Source organism: Halichoerus grypus, chromosome 9 (genome assembly GCF_964656455.1).
Source record: "Halichoerus grypus chromosome 9, mHalGry1.hap1.1, whole genome shotgun sequence".
Lineage (NCBI taxonomy): Eukaryota > Metazoa > Chordata > Mammalia > Carnivora > Phocidae > Halichoerus > Halichoerus grypus.
The window spans coordinates 117516458-117536360 of record NC_135720.1 but is presented as its reverse complement, the minus strand read 5'-3'; the positions used below and the strand labels follow the sequence as shown (position 1 = coordinate 117536360).

Below are 19903 nucleotides of genomic sequence, written 5' to 3'. Positions count from 1 at the left end.
TCTCTATCTAGTTCCAAAGCATTTTCATCACTCCAAAATAAAACCCTGTACCCATTAAGCAGTCACTCCCCATTTTCCCCTTCTCCCAGCTCCTGGCAACCACCTGTCTCTATACATTTACCTATTCCAGGTATTTCATGTAAGTAGAATCATCCAAGGTGACTTTTTGTGTCTGGCTCCTTTCACTTAGCATAAGGCTTTTGAGGTTCATCCTCAAAACACTGTAGCACGAATCAGTACTTCATCCCCTTTTATGGATGAATAATATTCCATTGTGTGGATATGCTGCATGTATTTATTCAACTGCTGATGGACATTTTTCTTTTCACCTTTTGGTTCTTGTGAAGTGCTGGTATGAGTATTTGTGTACAAGTATTTGTTTGAACACAAGTTTTAATTCTTTTGGGTATATGCCTACTAATGGTAATTAGTATGGTAATTTGGTAATTCTATGTCTAATTTTTTGAGAAACTGTCAGACTACTTACCACAGCAGCTGAACCATTTTATCGTCCTACCAGCAATGTATAATAAGGGTTCCAATTTCTCCACATCATTGTAATCAACCAACTTTTAATTTAAGGGGCACCTGGCTGGCTCAGCTGGTGGAGCGTGAGACTTTTGATCTCAGGGTTGTGAGTTCAAGCCCCATGTTGGGTATAGAGCTTACTTTAAAAATAAAAATAAAAAAATAAGTAAAATTTAAATTTCAAATATGTTAAAAAAAACTGCACTACACCATAAGGCACAGAGTGAATATTTATTTATCAGAGGTTAAACCTAAGCTCTAATTTTATAAATACTGGGAAAGCAGGCCAGAAAAGTGTAGAGATTTGCTCAAAGTCAAAGCTAAAGAACACTTCTATCAAGATGGAGTGAAAAGAAAAGAAAAGATTTTAGAGCATTCCACAACTCCAACCTCAAAATTACCCACTGCAAGCATCCCTTCAGGTTCTTGACACTAAAATTGTTTCCACTATCTTTCAGAGGACGAGTAAGAATCCCAGTAAAAGAGGAAGAGAAATGGCTTCCAAACAAGAGGCAGGACACTGTCTGTGCCACAGAGCAGTAATGACATCAGTCCTGCTAAGGGTAGCCACTTAAGATATCTGAGTATGGGATTACCCAACTCTAAGTGGCCCTTTAAGAAATCAGTGGCTCCAACTCTCCCTATCTTTTTGTTTACCCATAAGCCGTTTCAGCCCCACCCATGTTCCAAGACAAATCAGGTCAGTATACCCCAATCCTTTCTAAAGCCCTAGGTTCTTTCTTCCAAATCTTTTCTAACACTTTATTTACTGGTCTGGGAGAGAAAAGAGTACTGTGGTGATGTTTTCAGGAGGACGACATTTCCAAAGTGGAGAGGATGAAGGCCTCTGGCTTGGCCTCCTGCTTCAGCACTCCTGTCAGCAGGAACTCAGGTGAGAGGATGGGCAGGCCAACCCGAAATGGAATAGAGCATCGAGGGAAGTCCTGGGAGCATGTAATCACAATTCTCTGTGGCTGGGGAAAGACAGACAGCAAAGACAAAGTCAGGGGTGAAAAAGAATCCTAGAAATAGGTTCAGAACCCACTAATCAGTTTCAGCATCACTAAAATAGACCTCCTGATATGAAGCATACTTGTCAGAAGTACTCTTGCCAGAAAAGCTGAACCTGAATTTATTCAAGCTTTTAAAATTAACTATAGTTTACAAGGAATGTAAAAGAAGAACAAGATAAATCGCACAGCAAAGGAGCAAACAGAAAAACCCAGACTGGAACATTCTAAAGAACAACTGACCTAGTTTCTGTAGGAAGTCAATGGAATAAAAAAAAAGGCTGGGTGGGTTGGGGGAGATCTTTTCTAGAGTAAGAGAAAATTAAGAGATACGCAATTGTGGCAATACATGGATCTCGTTTGAATCCTGACTTGAACCACGAAGAGACATTTTTGGCCAACTGGAGAAATCTGTCTAATGGAGTATAAGAAAATGACCAAGAAACTATTGTTAATTTTGTTATGGATCAATAATGGCATTGTGATTATGTAAAAAAAAAAAAAAGTACATAATTTCTTAGAGAAGTATACTTTAAGTATGTAGGGGGAAATAATATGATGTTTGCAGTTTCCTTTAAAATAGTTTGGCAAAGAAAAAGAAAAAAAGCAATAAATGGAGAAAATGTAGCAAAGTCTAAACTACCTTGTTAAATCTGAATGATTGATATATGGAGGTTCGTTGATAATAGAGATTCTCTCTCCCTTTGTGTATATTTGAAAAATTTTAAAATACAAAATGAAAATAAATCCACTCGGAATCAGCAGACTTCTTCATTCCTATCCCTTTACACACTACAGAGCTTCCCCTCACCCTCTCACTACTCTTGTGTTCCCGTCCATACCCATTTGGTTCTCCAACCTTTTCCCATTCCAGCCACCTCTTTAAGTGCCACCTCACCAGATCCAAAACATACCACCCATACCTTATAGGACCGGGGCATGCTGGGTAGAACAGTGCCTCCACAGCAGCTGATGATCTCTCCCATCTGAGGTGGTGGTGGCTGGACTCCCGGGGTCACATGGATTTCATAGCCCTAAGAGGAAGAGAATGTTGGAGGCCATAAATGTATGCACTGAGAGGCCATGAACAGCTGGGGAGCCTCTGGAGGGAAGGCTGAAGCATGGGGCAGAAGACAGCCTCTCACCTCCAGCAACCTTCGCTCCCGAGCCCGGCTCAGGGCATCTCGAAGGCTGAAGCCAAAGTTCTTCTCCTGCTCAGGATCGGTCACCACATATTCATCCGGGGGCAAGAAGCAACCAGCCTTGCGGGACTAAGGACAGTAGCAGTCAGCACCAAAGCTCAGCCCAGCCCACCACCCAGCTCTTCTGCCTAGCATTTGGAAGGAGCTTATGAAATGTTCTTTGAATTAAGCTTTCCGCCTCACTCACCTCCCTGTCTTCCTGTACCCCTTTTCCCCCCACTACTTTCTAGAGCACCACGTGAGTAGTCTTTCGCCATCAGTATCTCTGATGGTATGTCACCTCTTAGACTCTCACCTGGTGCAGCCAGTCCAAGGAGAGGATGGGGATCCCCCGCCCCAGGGCACAGAGGAACTTGACCGTGCGTCGGACTCGATCAGTCACCAAGTGGGAAGCCTCTGCCACTGAGCTGGCCAGACTCCCTCCCAGGGCCAGCACTGCCCGCTCTCCACGGGCATCCACCACTCCTGTGAAGAGTACCTGTGGAAGGGGTGAACCTGAGCTGGTCACAGCAACCCATGCCATCAGCGCCTATCTCCAAACCCCTAGGTCTCCTCCCATCCTCCCATGTCTGTCTCCCACCAAGCCCCATGCCCCTTCTCTCCTACTTTGGGGGCTGTGGACTCTTGGTTAGGTTTGGTCCGTCGAAGGCTGCGGCTTGGGATTCCCTTGGGCTCCTCCTCTGCTTGGTCTCTCTTTCTCTTGCCTGGTCCTGGAACCACTACATCCTGGGATTGAGAAAGATCTTGCTGGAAGTTTCTGAGCCTCTAAGCCCTTTCCTAGCTTCACCGCCCTGGCCCTCTCCTCACCTCCTCCTTCCTTGGCCTCTCCATTGGATCTTCTTCCTCTTCCTTGAGGAAAACTGTCTTCTGGGTGACTTCCCCTCTTTGGAGCCGTTTTTGAAGTGGGGGTGAATCCACAGTAGCCAAAGGCCTCTTGCGGGTCTGAGAGGCCTTAGGCAGGGGCTCTGGGGTGAACTCAGATCTTCCTGCTGCCTCTACCTTTTGGATCTGGGTAGTATGAGTGGGGGCCTCAGGAAGCTGGGCAAAGGCAGGCTTGGGAATGGTCCTGAGGGACTCAACTACTCTCACTGCTCCTTGTCTTTGGTTCCTTGAGGACCGAGATTTAGGTTCAGGGAGTGCAGAGTAGGGCTCACGGACAATGGGAGCTGTGAGGGACTCATGCTTCCTAGTGGCCCTCAGCCTCCTGCTGCAACTGGCTTGAGGGATGTGCTCAGGGGGAATAGGCTGGTCTGTGGGGCCAGGAGACTGGAATTCAGGGGTGGTAAGAACTGGCACAGCACTTATTGTAGAAGACCTCAGTGTCTTATCCTGACCACCCTGAGCCTTGGGGGTGACCAGCTGATCTGTGGGGGTGAGAGATTCAAGGTCAGGGGCTGTGGGCTCAGTTGGTTGGGGGAGCTTGACAAAGGACCTCTGTGTCCTGCCCCGAGTGGCCCGAGATGTGGCCTCAGGAGTGACAGGCTCATCTGTGGAGATGGAAGGCTGGAGTTCAGGGGCTGTGGGGGCAATTGGCTCAGGGGTCCTGACAGAGGGCCTTTGTGTCCTGCCCCGAGTGGCCTGAGATGTGAGTTTGGGGGTGACAGGCTGGTATGTGGGGGTGGAAGCCTGGAGCTCAGGGACTGTGGGGACAACTGATCTGGGGGTCTTGCTAGAAGACCTAGGTGTCCTGCCCCGAGATGTATGTTTGGGGGTGACAGGCTGGCCTCTGGGGGTGGTAGGCTGGAGCTCAGGGGCTGTGGGGACAACTGGCTCAGGGGTCTTGACAGAAGACCTCAATGTCCTGCCCCGAGATGTGGGTTTGGGGATGACAGGCTGGTCTGTGGGGATGGAAGGCTGGACTTCAGGAGCTGTTGGGATAATTGGCTCAGGAGTCTTGACAGAAGACCTATGTGTCCTGCTGTGAGTGGCCCCAGATATGGGCCCAGTGATGACAGGCTGGTCTTTGGAGGTGGAAGGCTGGAGTTCAGGGACTGTGGGGACAGTTGGTTCAGGAGTCTTGACAGAGGACCTACGTGTCCTGCCCCAAGTGACCCGAGATGTGGGCTCAGGAGTGACAGGCTGGTCTGTGGGGATGGAAGGCTGGACTTCAGGAGCTGTTGGGACAACTGGCTCAGGGGTCTTGACAGAAGACCTGTGTGTCCTGCTGTGAGCGGCCCCAGATGTGGGCTCACTGATGACAGACTGGTCTCTGGAGGTGGAAGGTTGGGGTTCAGGGACTGTGGGGACAGTTGGTTCAGGAGTCTTGACAGAGGACCTACGTGTCCTGCCCCAAGTGACCGGAGATGTGGGCTCAGGGGTAACAGGCTGGTCTTTGGAAGTAGAAGGCTGGAGCTCGGGGGCTGTGGGGATTACTGGTTTGGGAGTCTTGACAGAAGACCTATGTGCCCTGCCCTGAGTGGCTGTGGAGACAACTGGTTCAGGAGTCTTGACAGATTTACGGGTCCTGCCCTGAGATATAAGCTCAGCAGTGACAGGTCGCTCTCTGGAGGTGGAAGGCTGGACTTCAGGGACTATAGGAACAACTAGTTCAGGGGTCTTGACAGAGAACCTATGTGCCCTACCCCAAGTGACCCGCGATGTGGACTCACGGGTAACAGGCTGGTCTTTGGAGGTGGAAGTCTGGAGCTCAGGGGCTGAAGGGACAACTGGTTCAGAGGTCTTGACAGAGGAACTACGTGTCCTGCCCCGAGTGACCCGAGGTGTGAGCTCAGTACTGAGGGGCTGGTCTGTGGGGATGGCAGAGTGAGGTTCAAGGGCTAAAGAAGAAACTGCAGAGGGTGTCTTCCTGGAGGACCCTCGGAGCCTGACTTTGGATTTTGGGTGGAGAGGCTCCATCTCTGAGGACAAGGGAGTCTCTAGAACTTCCTGATTCCCATTTTGTCTGGTCCTGGGAATGGGCTCTAAAGAAGATGGAGAGGGAGAAAGGAAGGGCTGGGGCACAGGATGTTTTTGACTCTGAGAGAGGAGGGGATTGTGGTGTGGGGTTGAGGCTTCAGGCACTGCAGGAGGCAGACAAGCATCTGCGGATTCCTGATCACCCTGAGGAGAAACAGAAGCAAGTGAGGGAGGAAGAGACAGAGAGAAGAGAGACAGTACTTGGATATGTTCTTAATACTTGGGTATGGTTAGTGTTCCTGGCATTTCACTTGTCTATGACCTCCCTTCCATGAGACTGGGAACTTCCTAGGGTGGGAGCAGTCCTCGCTCCCACAGACCTCTCCTCATGCCAGCATAGTGTTCTCCACAGATGGCTGATGGTAATAAGAGGATGGTTGGAAAAAGAGGGAAAAGACATGAAAAAATGGACATTCTGAGTCAGGTAGAGGGAGACAGAACTTGGGAAACAGATATGGAAAATGACAGGGGTGAAAGGAAAGGCACAGAAGCCAACTAAGGAGTGGTGACAACCAAAGAAAATTGGGAAGATTGAGGAGTAGATTAAAGCAAGGTCAGGGGAAAGGGCAGTGAACAGAGGTAGAAAAAGCAGCTCTCACCACAGAGGCCTTCTCAGCAGATGGCATCTTGCAAGTCAAGTGGCCTAGACAGAAAGTAAAAACAAGTAGAGCTGAGGTCTAAGCAGTCAGACACTTAGGGGTTGAGTAGCACAAGGGCTGTGTACCGCCTTGGGTTTCCCTCTGCCTTCACTTACCTCTCTGCTGCCTCCTGGGGCTCATGGGGGCTCCACCTGACTGGCTCCCAGAAGCTCCTGGGGCTGAAGCAAGTCCCTGATGGTCCCCCGTCCCTGCTCTAGGCTCTGGTGTTAGACTGGAGGCCTGCCCTTCCTTGTCCTGGCTCCCTTTCTCTGTCTCCCCTCTCTGGGGGCCTCTCTCCGGTTTTACTTCCGGTATCTCGACGCCTAATTCACTTGGCTCACTCCCTCTCTCTAGTACTAGTTTCTTTGCTTCTCTCTCAAATATTTCTCTTGCAGGAGTCTGCTTTCCTATCTCTTCCTCTTGTACTTCCCTGGGTACCTTCATTTCTATGTTTAAACTCTCCATATTCCTTTTAATACCTGTACTTTTCACCTTTTGGTCAGACTCTTGTCCCTGATTATCTCTAGCTAACACCTGTCTCCCTCTGGTTAATTCTTCTTCCCCTGTCACATCTCTCTCTTCTGCTGGCAGGTTCTTGGTTTCCCTGTTCAATAGTCCTCTCTCAGGGGCCACCCCCTCTGCTGCTTCTCTTGGTGTACCCATGTCTTTCTCCACAGTCTGCATCCCTCTGCCTTGAATCCCCAGTGGCTCTTCATGAACTGGGCTCTCTGGATGTTGGGCTTGTGGTGTTGTCTTAGGTGTAGAGGGGCAAGATCCATGGGCATCAAGATGGGCAGCAATGGGCTGGGGCTCAGAGGCCTCAGACTCTCTCGGACAGAATGGCTGTGTTGCCAAGACTTCCCACGGCTCATCCAGGGCACCTGGAAGTAAAGAGTGAGAGAGAGAGAGAGAAATACAGATTGAAAATGTAATAGGTTGAGAAAAGATTACGATAAACTCATGAATAATAGGGGCACCTGGGTGGCTTAGTCAGTTAAGTATCTGCCTTCGGCTCAGGTCATGATCTCAGGGTCCTGGGATCGAGCCCCACATTGGGCTCCCTGCTCAGCGGGGACCCTGCTTCTCCATCTCCCTCTGCTCCCCCCCCCACTCGTGTGGGTGTGCTCTCTCTCTCCCTCAAATAAATAAATAAAATCTTTAAAAGAAAAAATTCACCAATAATAAACCTAAGTGGATTGTTAAAGGAAAGTTGGTAATAAAGAGGACAATCATAACATTTAGTATTTGTCTAAGTTAAGACCCCACATGCATATAGAAATTCTCATAGCAGCCTTTTTAAAAATGATGGAGAAGGAGAAACATTAGCAAAAGAATCAAAGAATATGAAAGAAACATGTAGAGGAAAAAAGCAATGATGCCAAGTTAGGGGCATGAAGGATAGAGTTTCTTATACCTGAGGCCTGGAAACTGCAACAAGAAGGGCCAGGCTCCTGGGGTAGAGTAACCAGGAAGGCCTGGGTAGCTTCATCCTCCATGCTCTGGACTGCTGCACAAGAAAAGCTGACTCAAGCACAGCTCCTCTACAGAACTCTGGGTCCCATTGCTGGCCTCCTGCCCCACCCATGCCTGTTTTCACAACCTTCAAGGACCACCAGTCTGGGCTCCCAGCTCCCACTTGCGCCAACATCCATATGACATGGATGTCCTCACCTTCTGGGCTCTGATTCTCTCTCTCCACAAAGCACTGGGTAGCCTGTAGGTCCAGGTCTTCAGAATCTGGGAGGGGAAGAATATAAGATAGATAATAAAAGTCATATCTGGGGCACCTGGGTGGCTCAGTCAGTTAAGCGTCTGCCTTCGGCTCAGGTCATGATCCCAGGGTCCTGGGATCGAGTCCCACATTGGGCTCCCTGCTCAGAGGGGAGCCTGCTTCTCCCTCTGCCCTGCAGCTGCTCTGACAAATAAATAAAATCTTAAAAAAAAAAAAAAAAGTCATATCTGAAGCTTAACTCCTTACTCTTTCTCTACCATTTTCTCCCCAACCCCAAGCCCTCTGCAATGGACCGAATGTCTGTATCCCCACCCACATTCCTATGTTGAAACCTAATTCCCAATGTGATTTTATTAGGAGCTGAGTTCTTTGGGAGATGATGAGGTCATGAGGGTAGAACCCACATGAATGGGACTAGTGCCCTTCTAAAAGAGACCCCAGAATTCCTTTTGTGCCCCTCTGTCATGTGAGGACACAGGGAGAAGACAGTGCCTATGAACAAGGAAGCAGGGCTTCACCAGAACATGACTATCCTGGCACTCTGATCTTGGACTTCCCAGCCTTCACAACTATGAGAAAAAATTTCTGTTGTTTATAAACTACCCAGCCTATGGCATTCTGTTATAGCAGCCCAAATAGACTGATACCCTATAAGCATTCTTTCTTTTAGGGGTCAAGGGAGGAAGGCCAGCACTTACCCCCATGGTTGTCCCCAGGGTCCTCGGTCTTGTCCACATGTGGTTCTCTCTCCCTTTCTGTGGGGGTCTGGGCGCCCTCTCTCTGTGGCTGGATGGGTTCCCCTGAAGTACCTGTGTCTACCACCAGATCTATAAGGTTCTCCCTCGAGACAGGGAGAAGATCCTGTTCCACCTGTGACACAAGAGACTCACCCTGGGCCCTCGCCTCACGAGCCCTCTCCCGCTCAAGAACAGCTGCATCCCCTTCTGCCGGAGGCTGGCACTTTCCTCTCTCTCCCACCGCTGAGGCTGCTAAGGATGTGCCCTCTTCTGCATCTATCTCACAGTCCCCAGGTGGAGGAGGCTGGGCTTCCTCCAGATGCACCACAGGCAGCTTTGCTTGGCCCCCTTCTACTTCCACATCTGTTTGATTTGTCCACACCATAGGCACCTGATGCTTCTTCACAAGTATAACAGCTGGCCCTGATAGGACTTTCTCCTCCACTTGTTTGTTGCTGTCCACTGTGGCAGAGGCTTGGCTTCTCTCCAGGTGGACCCCAAGTGAGCTCTTATCTTCGTCCACCCCTAAATCACTGTCTTGGAGAGGAGACTGCCTCTTTTCTGAATGTGCCTTGTCTGTATGACACTTGGGAACAGTTCCTCTCTTTTCCACTGGGAGCCCCTCCTCCTCCACGTCTGTGTCACTGTCTCTCCCAGCAGAGGTTTGGCTTTGCTCCAGAAGGGCCACAAGCTGGGCCCTACCCTCTTCCACATCTGTATCTCTGTTCCATGTATCGACTCGGCTCTCTTTCAGACGTGCCAAAGTGAGCGCTGCTAAGACTTCTTCCTCATTGTCTGTATTGCTGTCAATCACCACGGAGGCTTCGTTTCTCTCCGGAGGGACTGCCAGTTGGAGCTCCCGTTCCTCCACATCTGTATCACTACCAGCTGGGCTCTCCTGTAGATGTACCAAGGCAGGTGCCTGAGGACTCTTTGTACTATCTCCATGGAAGATTTGCCTCTTTTTCATAGGAACTACTACAGCTGGGGTTGCGGGGATCCCTTCTTCTTCCACATCAGTATCACTGTCTATGAAGCCAGAAGTCTGGGCCCTTTCCAAATGGACCTCAGCAGGCCTGCTTTCATCCACATCTGTGTCACTGTCCTCTCCAGCAGTTTGGTTTTTCTCCAGAGTGGCCCCAAGTGGGACCACCCCATTCCTTGCATCCGCCTCAACTTTTGTGTCATTGTTCCTCTCTTTCACTGAACACTGATCCTTTTCAAGCTGGATTTCAGTTGCCACAGCTTTAGGCTGTTGTGTCTCTACGGTGGGGCCTCTTCTGGCAGCTAAGGAGGCCTCTCCTGCTGCTGGATGCTGACTTTCTTCCTCATCTGTGTCGCTGTCCAGGTTGAAGGCAAATGGTGGCCCAGGGCCATCTGGGGCAGGAGAAGGCCCCTCTTCATCACTGTGAAGGGAAGAGAAGGGAAAGAGTCTATAGCATCTATTTCCCAACACGGAATACTCCACTCAACTATGAGCTCCTTAAGGGCAGACACAAGGCAGTAGCTGTTTGTTTTGTTTTGTTTTGTTTTTTTCTCTCTCCAGCAATTAGTTCTCTACTTGGCACAATCAGAGGTGCTCAATAAAAGTTCAGCTGAGCAAAGGAGTATGTGCAATTCCCCAACCCCATTTCCATGATAAGCATCTCTTGCAGATGGATCCTACAGTCCCTGGTTCCTCCTCCTTTTGAAGACTCAAGTATCTGGCCCTTTGGCACTCACCTCTCTGGAACTACTGCTGCCAAAGGGGAGGTCCTTAGTTCTTTCTTCACACACCTTTCAGAAGGAGAATCTGTCAAGAGTAGAAAGGAGTAAGTTGACTGTTTTACACTCACCATCTCCATCTTCTCACCCACCCTCCCAATACACAAACATACCTACTTCCTCCTCCGAGTCCTCAGCCAACAGGAGCCTCTGGGGTTGAGTTCCTCCCTGTACCCTGGGTGTCTCTTCTACAGTTAGAGGGCCCCGGGAAACAAAGGGCAGGGGGACATTCAGGCGATGGTACTGGCACGGCAAGTCAGCAAAGAGAATCAACTCCTGGTCCCTCAGCCGATGACTCACCCCTGGGCTTAGGACCTTAGGAGGCCTTAGGACTTGAGTACCATTGAGGCTGCCACAATCTTGGAGGACAGGTGCCTTGTCCCAGGCCAAGATTTCAATCACTGCATGTTGTTTGGAGATGGATGAAAAGGGCAGGGTCACAGAGCAATCAGGCATTCGGCCCACCATATTCTTCCCGAGGTACAGGGGGAAATCTAAGAATTAGAGAGGCAGATAGGTTAAGGCCTGAGTCTTGGCCTGCTATCAGGAAAATATTCCTGTTAAGTACCCCATTACTAACTCAAGGTCCTCACACACATAAGAAAAATAAGACGGGGGCGCCTGGGTGGCTCAGTCGTTCAGCGTCTGCCTTCGGCTCAGGTCATGATCCCAGGGTCCTGAGATCGAGCCCCGCGTTGGGCTCCTTGCTCTACAGGGAGCCTGCTTCTCCCTTTCCCACTCCCCCTGCTTGTGTTCCCTCTCTCGCTGTCTCTCTCTGTCAAATAAATAAATAAAATCTTAAAAAAAGAAAAAGAAAAGACGGGCAACCCTGTCGGGACCCCTCTCACTCTTAAGAGCTTTTTCTGTATCTTCACTTAATAAACTATCACTTTACTCACACACAAAAACAAAAAAAGACAGTAGGATATCTAAGTATTGAAAAATATAAGCAATGTGTTATCGTCAATACCCCATCCATCCACATTAGATTTTTTCTATTGTGGTAAAATATATGTAAAATTTGCTATTTAACCATTTTTAAGTGTACAGTTCTGTGGCATTAAGTACATTCACATTGTTGTGCAACCATCACCACCATCCACTTCCAGACCGTGCTGGATTTCCATTTGAATCTCTTCATCTCCTACCAAAGTAAAATTGAGCCCACTGAGTCCAGGGCACTTGCCTAGAATAATCAACTCAATCAGCCCCCTCCTCTGCATTACCAGGGAAAAATTTCTTCAGATCTCCTTGAAACATGTATAAGCTTCTTACAGCCCTCCAGCTACCTCCCCACAAAAATAAGAGGCCTATACCAGTACTTTAACATGCAATAACCTCTGACCTTTTTCTGGTCCATGGGCACTACTGAAGATATGCAATCGCCCTACGGGCTCCAAGCTACACCCCAAGGATTCACTGGATCTCTCTGTCTCCTCCTCTTCTTCAACCTCCCAGTTAATAGCCTGGGTGTCCTCCATGACCTGGGAAGGAAACACATTATCATCATCTCTATCATAGGTTCACACACACAGCCTCAAAGAGGGGGTTATAACTGGGGGTAAATCTGGAGAGTTGTGGAGGTTGACATTTCTCCTTCTGACGATCACCCTGTTATTACCCTTCTGAAACATTTAAAAAATATTTGTGACTATAATAAAAAATAAATATTATGGGGGAGGGAATAAATATTAGAAGGTCCCAAGTACACAAACTATACGTAAGCATGTGCTTATGTATAGAGACAAACATTTTGAGAAACAGTGCTTAGCCTACGGTATACAATACACTGATAGTTTTCATTCTTTTTTTTTCCCCATCCACTATTGTTTAAATGCTGATCTACAACCTGCTAAATTGATTTCACTATCCACTACTGGGTTGGAACCAACAGTTTGAAAAAACCATTTTAAAGCGAGCTAAATTTTGCCAAGCGTCAACTGTGTGTTGGGCATTGTGTTATGTGTCAGGCATAATAGACATCTGAGGCATGCATTTGGGAAACTAAGGCTAAAAATATTAAATGACTTGCTCAGGATAACAGCAGGTAGGTGGAAAGGACAGGAATAAATGTGCTTCTGGAGGCAAAGCCCATGCTTTTTATATTTTACCAGAACATCACAGTGTGATCAAACTAAACTGCAAAGAATCCTAACAGCTGACATACATAGAGGCTTGCTATGTGTGAAGCACTGCTCTAGTTACTTTATAATGACAGACTCTTAATCCTCACAAGAACCTGGTAAACTATTATTATTATATTCTATTTATCAGATTAAGCATCTGCAACATAGATGGGTTAAGGAACTTGCCCAAGAGCATCAAGATACTGTCTGCCCTCTGTTTAATATTTGATGGCTTTCCATGCCCACATGGTAAAATAAAATCTCAACTCCTTAGCAAGGACCCTCCATGATCTGAACTTCAGGTCCTGTTCCCCTCCCCCAAAGCCTATGGTTCAGCCACATGGACCTTCTCCCCAATTTCTGAACACACCGCTCCTGTTGTTCCCCACACCTGCATGCCTTAGCCAGTTCCTTGGCCCTTCACTCTTAGTTTTCTGCTCCAACTCTTACCCATATTTTATGATTCAGTTCAAATGTCACTTCCTCAATAAGGCCTTTCCTGGAATCTTCCCTGCTTTCTGGTGTTCTTTGTGTACCCACATGGTCCCCACTGGTCAGTGAACTTGTACCTCCCCTAATCCTTCTCACTATATTGTAACCATTGATTTCCATTTCTGCCTTCACAGACCCTCCTGGAGAACTGGACCAGCAGAACGGTGTCTTTTCCCCTAGGGCACATCATTTTCTTTCGACAGTACCCACTGCGCACCTGGTACTGTTCGAAGAGCTCGGGAGACATTCACAAACCAAACATAAAATTAACCCTGCCCTCCTGATAAAAGGACAAATGAAAGGTGATGAAAACTCCAAACAGTATGGGTGGAATTCACTCAGAAAGATGCCACCACAGAGGTTAACTGTTGACAGGGAAAGTAGGACGCGCCCACGGGGATGGTGCTAACTCCCTCCTTAAGAATGGCGAACGCAGCGGGAGCCCAGGACCCTGGGCTCCCATCCAGTGGGCCACCATCTTTGATCTCCACCCCAGGGGGTTCCCTCCAGGCCCAACGTCTTCATACCTAACTCGGGGAGGGGCGTCAAGTAAAGATGAGTATTATAATCCCGAGAAACAAACTTCCAAGCATCCTCCGCCCAGTCGCACCCAAGGCACGCCCCTCCCGCCCTCCGGGAGAACCAAAATGGCTTCCGAGGAGCCGTGGGCGAGGCCCCCCAGAACTCACCTACTTTGAGTCCCCGCGCGCGCGCCACCAGTAACGGCCGCGACCCAGTGGCGCAGGAGCTCGTGCCGAGAGGGCGCCGATTCGCTGATTGGCTCCTGCTGCTGTCTTTCACAGCCCTGCTGCCCCACGATTGACGAAGCTCCCAACCCGGAGGGCCAGCCAAAGCCTCGCCCCCAGCCTCGCCCCCAGCCTCGCCCCCGCCCCCTTAACAGCTCAAAGGGGCGGCTTTTCCTGGGCGCCTGAAATTGGTCGAGTGAGGCGGTAATCGGAGGCTATCGTGCGCGCACAGAAAGGCGCACTTCGATTGGGCGGCTCCAAGGCACAACCCACCACCGCTTCACCACCCACCGCCCACTTCCCGCGCAGATTTCCAAACCGCGACCACAGAGTCTGGGTGCCGACGGCGGATAGAGGGGCTTACCATAGCCGTCGCCGGATGCGTCTACTGCAGCCGGAGAGCCCTTCCTCGGTCCTCCCAAACATGGAGTCCGCTGACTCATGAGAAATGGAAATGCGGTGCAGGTTGCAGTCGTGGCCGGAGGCTGCAGTTGGAGAACTGCCCGTAGGCGTGGCGCTTGAGGACTCCTCATCGCAGTGGAACTTCATCTCCTATTGATTTGGCTTTTTTAGTAGAAGTCCTGTCTTTTCCTCCCTGAGATTACATCCCTGATGGACATTTGGAGGTCATTTTCCTAAGGATCCGTAGGCGAAGAGGGAGAACTGTTTTGTTAACTATCTTAAAGGTTGACTGAGGTCTTTCAAGAGGTTGAGGAAGGTTGATAAAATCATCTTATTTCATTATCTCATACTAAGACGAGAATAGTAACAATTCGGTTATGTGTATACTTCAGGAAGGCCTTTTGCATTCATTATCCCACTTTCTTGCGACCACAACAATCAAATAGGGAAAAGTAGATTTTTAGAGGGAATTGAAGTGTGCTAAGTTAAAGGACCTGCCGAGGTTCCTACAGCTAATGTAAGGGAGAGACAACTTGAAACAAGTCCTCTAATTCTAAATTCTGAACTCTCTCCCACCACCACAAAATAATTGCTTTCATTGTGATCATGCCCTGAAACATAAAATATTCTCTTTTAAGTGGGTAGAGAAGGTCTTACACAACTTGATGTTTGTTTTTTATTTAGGTGAGGAGAAATGTGTTGAATGCACTGTGAATTAACAATGATGACCTTGATATCATACGTCTTATTACAGTGCTTACCACACTCCATTGTTTATACACTTCCCATCAAATTGCAAAATCCTGAAGACCGGGGAACCAATTTTTACTCATTTTGTATCCCTAGCTTCTGGATTGGTGGACACTTAGTATCTATCAAATGAATTAACCCCTAAGAAGCACGCCACTCTGACTTGAGCACATTCTATTTTCTCCCATCGGCCCCCCTCTTTTGTTTCAATCCTGAGGCTTTTGAAAGATTGCAACAGCCAGCCACCTAGTCAGTGAATTCAGCAAACTGAAAAGCACTTTCACCAAAAGGTCTAGAGAGGCAGGCCGGAAGGCACTGAAATTCTGGCACCTCATCCATAGTTCTCTGACAAAAGCAGTGTCTTCAATGCTGCTCTAAGGCCCGGAACCCCTTACTTACATGGACAGAAACTTCTGACTTCCAGATACCAGTTTTTCTAAACCATTCAACTTACTCTTGTGAACACACCCTCAGACTCAGACAATTACATGTCTATTCTGAAAAGCCATTGCTGCAATTTTGTTTCTCTTTCTGAACATTATCACTAGAAAACTTCCAAGAAAATAGCAGGAGGGCAGTCTCCTCTTCCTATCTGGGAGAGCAGCGGCTTACTGGAGTTCATGTCTTGGGTCACCAAAGGACCAGCTGTTAGATAGCAGAACAGGGTGCTGCATTTCTCCCCAGTTTTCGCTGAACTAAGCAGCCCTCTCTTCCCAAGAGCTACCGCAGCAGGGAGCGTTCAGGGCGTGCCCACTCCACCTTCCAACGCCTGGCACCGTAGGGTTCCCAATTCTTGTATCCCCGAAAACTACTCCCTTTTAGTACAAAACACTCAGGCATAGGGGAAAGAAAACTTGCGCAAGGTCATTTTTCATAAACTAAAAAAACCCCCAAACCAAAAATCCAGTATCCACCCATCCCTCCCTTCATTTTGCAGCGTGGACAACAATGGAGGACTACAATTCCCAGTGAGGCCTGCATTCGTCCATCCGAGCAGAGACCAATGGACGTCTCAGACGTGACTGGCATCGACTAATCAGGTCCAGCCTCGATAAGGCTTTGTCTCCCGACCGCGGCGCGGGGCGCGTTCTCCCGCCTCCCAGCCTAGGCGCACGCGCGCCCCGCCCTGCCCGCCTTCCCTCCTTCGCCCTCCCCTCTCTTTTCTCCCTCTCAGAACCTTCCTTCCTCTGCGTTCGGACCTCGCTGCTCCAGCCTGTGGGACACGTCCCATCCTTCCAGCCTGCGATTAGCAGTATAGAAAAAAAAATTCCATATCATTTTCTTGCCCCGTACACACCTTGAGGCGAGCAAAAGAATTAAAAATAAATTTTAACAATGAGGGAAATCGTGCACATCCAGGCCGGTCAGTGTGGCAACCAGATCGGTGCCAAGGTAAGGATTTTACCTCTTCTTTTAACTATATTTCTTTTGAAAAGAAAAAAAATCCAGATAAATGATGAATAGTTGTGATATATATTTGCATACCATCCATAGTCAAGCTTTGCCCCTCAAAAGTTTTCCATACATAATAGACGTTTGTAGCTAGAATTTGTTTTTGAAAAATGGGGGAATTAGTCTTGGCTGGCTCATTTTGGGGAAGCTGTTAAGGACCTTTCGGGTTTGGCGGTGGGAAGACCGTGGTTCTGTTAAGATTTTACTTGAAAGTGTTCTAACGGTCCGAGGACCGGGGAGGGAGGGAGATGCGGAAACGGTCCGAGACAAAGCGAGGCGAGGTTTCCCCCATGTGCATCCCCCTTGGCTGGACTTCGCCGGAGGGGGGAGGCTGGGCGGCGGCTGAAGGGAGCCCGGATCCCACGGTGGGGTGGGGGACGCGGTGCGCCAGGGTGGGCTGCGCTGCGCGGTCCCCTTCCAAAAGATAGGCATCTCGCGCGCCCGCGACTCCCGAGGGGCGGTCCCGTAGTTCTTTGTGGATGGAAAACTAAAAGGGGCTGGATTAATTTTATTTCCTTTCATCTCCCGTAAAGAGACCCTTTTAGGGCGTGAACCAGTATGGAGAAAGAGGGCAGGAGGGTCCTTTTCTTTAAAGGGTCCCTCAGGACTAAACGGTGGGAGAAAGGAAGAGAATCCTTATTTAAAGCAAGGGGTAAAAAGCTAGCAAAGGAAGAAAATTCCGAGGCCAAGGCAAGGGGTGGGTTTTTTTGGTGTGGTTTTTTTTTTTTTTTTTTTTTTTTGCGCGCGGTTACAGTGTAGCGGGGGAAGGGCAGGGAGGAAGTGCTGCTGCTACGTTGTAGCAGAAGGGCGGGGCCCGGGCGCCCCTGGCGCGCCGGGACAATGCGGCCCTGCCGGCCGGCTGGGGGCGCCCTAGCCCAAGCCGAGCCCCGCCTCTCGCGGGCCGAATTCAGGCCCCGCCCCCGCCCACGCGCGACGCCTCCCTTTGTCAGTGGCACGGCGGGCGCGGGCGCCGCAGTCACGTGGAGGGCGGGGTGGGGGGTGGGCGATTGCGGCAGCATCTGGTCTCTCGCACCCCGGCCCATTGTGCTCGGCGGGAAGGTGTGCTCGTCCCGTGTGGTCGGCCGCCTCTCTCCCCCTCTCCTCACACTCCCACCCCACAATTTTCTGCGATCGCCGGGCCTCCTCAGCTGCACCTCGTCTCGCATTCCAAGCAGTGAAAGCTTCGGCTTCCCTGGGGTTGCGGGTGTCTAGTAGAAGGGTGTGGCAGGCAGACAGGGAATGCCAGGCCCTAGAACCAGGCTCACCACGGGTGTGTCTGGGATTAAAATGTGTAGGTCGGGTGGGCATAATTGGCCGGGACCAGAGCTGTGGAAGTCTCATTGCTTTCCCTCCGCAGTTCTGGGAGGTAATCAGTGATGAGCACGGCATCGACCCCACCGGAACCTACCACGGGGACAGCGACCTGCAGCTGGATCGCATCTCCGTGTACTACAATGAAGCTACAGGTGAGGTTGAGAGCCCGGGGAAGCTTGGGTCCCATCTCCTCTCCCGCTTCTCTAGGGTCTCTTTTCCAGCCCTAGAGTACCTCTTACCACCTTTGGATGGATTTGTCCTTTCTTTTTTTAAGGAGGCCTTAATTTGATTGCCCACCGTGGGGCAGAAGATTGGCTCTTCTGCCCCCTGGTGGCCGCACTTGGAATCACAAGTTAGGGTCCCTGGCTGTCTCCCAGCCCCAATTGATCTCTTTTGCCAATTTGTACTCTACTTTATTCCATATAGGTGGCAAATATGTTCCTCGTGCTATCTTGGTGGATCTAGAACCCGGGACCATGGACTCTGTTCGCTCAGGTCCTTTTGGGCAGATATTCAGACCAGACAACTTTGTTTTCGGTGAGTTATATACAATGTGTTGTTAAATGTATTTGGGTAAAGGAGACAGCAAGGAGATTATTGTTATCCTGGAGTGCTTATCCAGGGCTGTATTCTGAAATCTCTAATGCAGGGTGTTGGTAGGGACTGCCTTAGATGGTAAATAATGGGGGAGGGATGTATCACAGGTGAGTGAGAAAGAAGGCACATTTGTGTACATTATTCCAAAAGTTGAAAGGTGGAAATTTGGTCCTTTATTTTCCATGCTTTACTAATCAGGCTTGCCTCCCGACCCCATTCCAGGTCAGTCCGGGGCAGGCAACAACTGGGCCAAGGGCCACTATACAGAGGGGGCTGAGCTGGTTGACTCAGTCCTGGATGTGGTGAGGAAGGAGGCTGAGAGCTGTGACTGCCTGCAGGGCTTCCAGCTGACCCACTCGCTGGGTGGGGGCACAGGCTCTGGAATGGGCACCTTGCTCATCAGCAAGATCCGTGAAGAGTATCCTGACCGCATCATGAACACCTTCAGTGTGGTACCCTCACCCAAAGTGTCTGACACGGTGGTCGAGCCCTACAACGCCACCCTCTCCGTCCATCAGCTGGTAGAGAATACGGATGAGACCTACTGCATTGACAATGAGGCCCTGTATGACATCTGCTTCCGCACTCTCAAGCTGACCACGCCAACCTACGGGGATCTGAACCACCTCGTCTCAGCCACCATGAGCGGTGTCACCACCTGCCTCCGCTTCCCTGGTCAACTCAATGCTGACCTCCGCAAGCTAGCCGTCAACATGGTGCCCTTCCCACGTCTCCACTTCTTCATGCCCGGCTTCGCACCTCTGACCAGCCGCGGCAGCCAGCAGTATCGGGCCCTCACTGTGCCTGAGCTCACCCAGCAGGTCTTTGATGCCAAGAACATGATGGCCGCCTGTGACCCCCGCCATGGCCGTTACCTCACCGTGGCCGCTGTCTTCCGTGGGCGGATGTCCATGAAGGAGGTAGATGAGCAGATGCTCAACGTGCAAAACAAGAATAGCAGCTACTTCGTGGAATGGATCCCCAACAACGTCAAGACAGCAGTCTGCGATATCCCACCTCGTGGCCTCAAGATGGCAGTCACCTTCATCGGCAACAGCACGGCCATCCAGGAGCTCTTCAAGCGCATCTCAGAGCAGTTCACGGCCATGTTCCGGCGCAAGGCCTTCCTCCACTGGTACACAGGTGAGGGCATGGACGAGATGGAGTTCACTGAAGCTGAGAGCAACATGAACGACCTGGTCTCCGAGTACCAGCAGTACCAGGATGCCACCGCAGAAGAAGAGGAGGATTTCGGTGAGGAGGCTGAAGAGGAGGCCTAAGGCAGAGCACCATCACCTCAGGCTTCTCCATTCCCTCAGCCTTCTTCCTCAGCTGCCCCTGTCCTCTCCCTCAGAATTGCATTTTCTGCCTCTGTCTCATTTTATTTTGTTTTGTTTTCCTTTTTTGGAGGGGGGATCCTAGAACAGTGCCTGGCACATAATAGGCGCTCAATAAATATTTGTTGTTTGTTGAATGTCTCCTCTCTTCCACTCTGGG

At 49.8% G+C, this 19903-nt stretch overlaps 2 protein-coding genes and 1 non-coding gene across 12 annotated transcripts; 2 read left to right on the top strand and 1 right to left on the bottom strand.

Annotated features, from left to right (window-relative positions):
* The first annotated feature begins 586 nt into the window (after nucleotides 1–586).
* TRNAK-UUU (transfer RNA lysine (anticodon UUU)) lies at nucleotides 587–659 on the top strand. The gene has a single exon. It is a non-coding gene; the product is annotated as a tRNA-Lys (tRNA).
* Nucleotides 660–740: 81 nt separating this feature from the next.
* On the bottom strand, nucleotides 741–14328 carry MDC1 (mediator of DNA damage checkpoint 1). 10 transcript variants are annotated; one of them, XM_078055597.1, is made up of 16 exons: nucleotides 14256–14327; nucleotides 11873–12011; nucleotides 10641–11021; nucleotides 10486–10555; nucleotides 8917–10169; nucleotides 8725–8835; nucleotides 7966–8031; nucleotides 7709–7801; nucleotides 6411–7175; nucleotides 6256–6299; nucleotides 3548–5800; nucleotides 3347–3466; nucleotides 3036–3218; nucleotides 2684–2809; nucleotides 2462–2572; nucleotides 741–1502 (listed from the first exon to the last, which is right to left on the bottom strand). In XM_078055597.1, the coding sequence occupies exons 1-16, from the start codon at nucleotides 14256–14258 to the stop codon at nucleotides 1335–1337; spliced, it is 5886 nt and encodes a 1961-aa protein (XP_077911723.1). In that variant the 5' UTR covers nucleotides 14259–14327; the 3' UTR covers nucleotides 741–1334. The 10 variants fall into 10 exon arrangements, with proteins under 10 accessions (XP_077911723.1, XP_035976300.2, XP_077911726.1 ...); XM_036120407.2 differs by having other exon boundaries at nucleotides 8725–10169; XM_078055600.1 differs by having other exon boundaries at nucleotides 6954–7175; nucleotides 8725–10169.
* Nucleotides 14329–16189: 1861 nt separating this feature from the next.
* On the top strand, nucleotides 16190–19880 carry TUBB (tubulin beta class I). Its single transcript, XM_036120419.2, has 4 exons — nucleotides 16190–16435; nucleotides 17853–17961; nucleotides 18236–18346; nucleotides 18629–19880. The coding sequence occupies exons 1-4, from the start codon at nucleotides 16379–16381 to the stop codon at nucleotides 19684–19686; spliced, it is 1335 nt and encodes a 444-aa protein (XP_035976312.1). The 5' UTR covers nucleotides 16190–16378; the 3' UTR covers nucleotides 19687–19880.
* The last annotated feature ends 23 nt before the right edge of the window (nucleotides 19881–19903 follow it).

Excerpts from the sequence above, each read along its gene's own strand:
- MDC1 (XM_036120407.2), bottom strand. Across the intron at positions 6,300-6,410 it reads CCCCAGGAGGCAGCAGAGAG|GCCACTTGACTTGCAAGATG; the intron begins GTAAGTGAAGGC and ends CTTTCTGTCTAG. Across the intron at positions 5,801-6,255 it reads CTGCTGAGAAGGCCTCTGTG|GGTGATCAGGAATCCGCAGA; the intron begins GTGAGAGCTGCT and ends GTTTCTCCTCAG.
- TUBB (XM_036120419.2), top strand. The coding sequence starts at position 16,379 with ATGAGGGAAATCGTGCACATCCAGGCCGGTCAGTGTGGCAACCAGATC. Across the intron at positions 17,962-18,235 it reads GTACTACAATGAAGCTACAG|GTGGCAAATATGTTCCTCGT; the intron begins GTGAGGTTGAGA and ends TATTCCATATAG. Across the intron at positions 18,347-18,628 it reads ACCAGACAACTTTGTTTTCG|GTCAGTCCGGGGCAGGCAAC; the intron begins GTGAGTTATATA and ends ACCCCATTCCAG.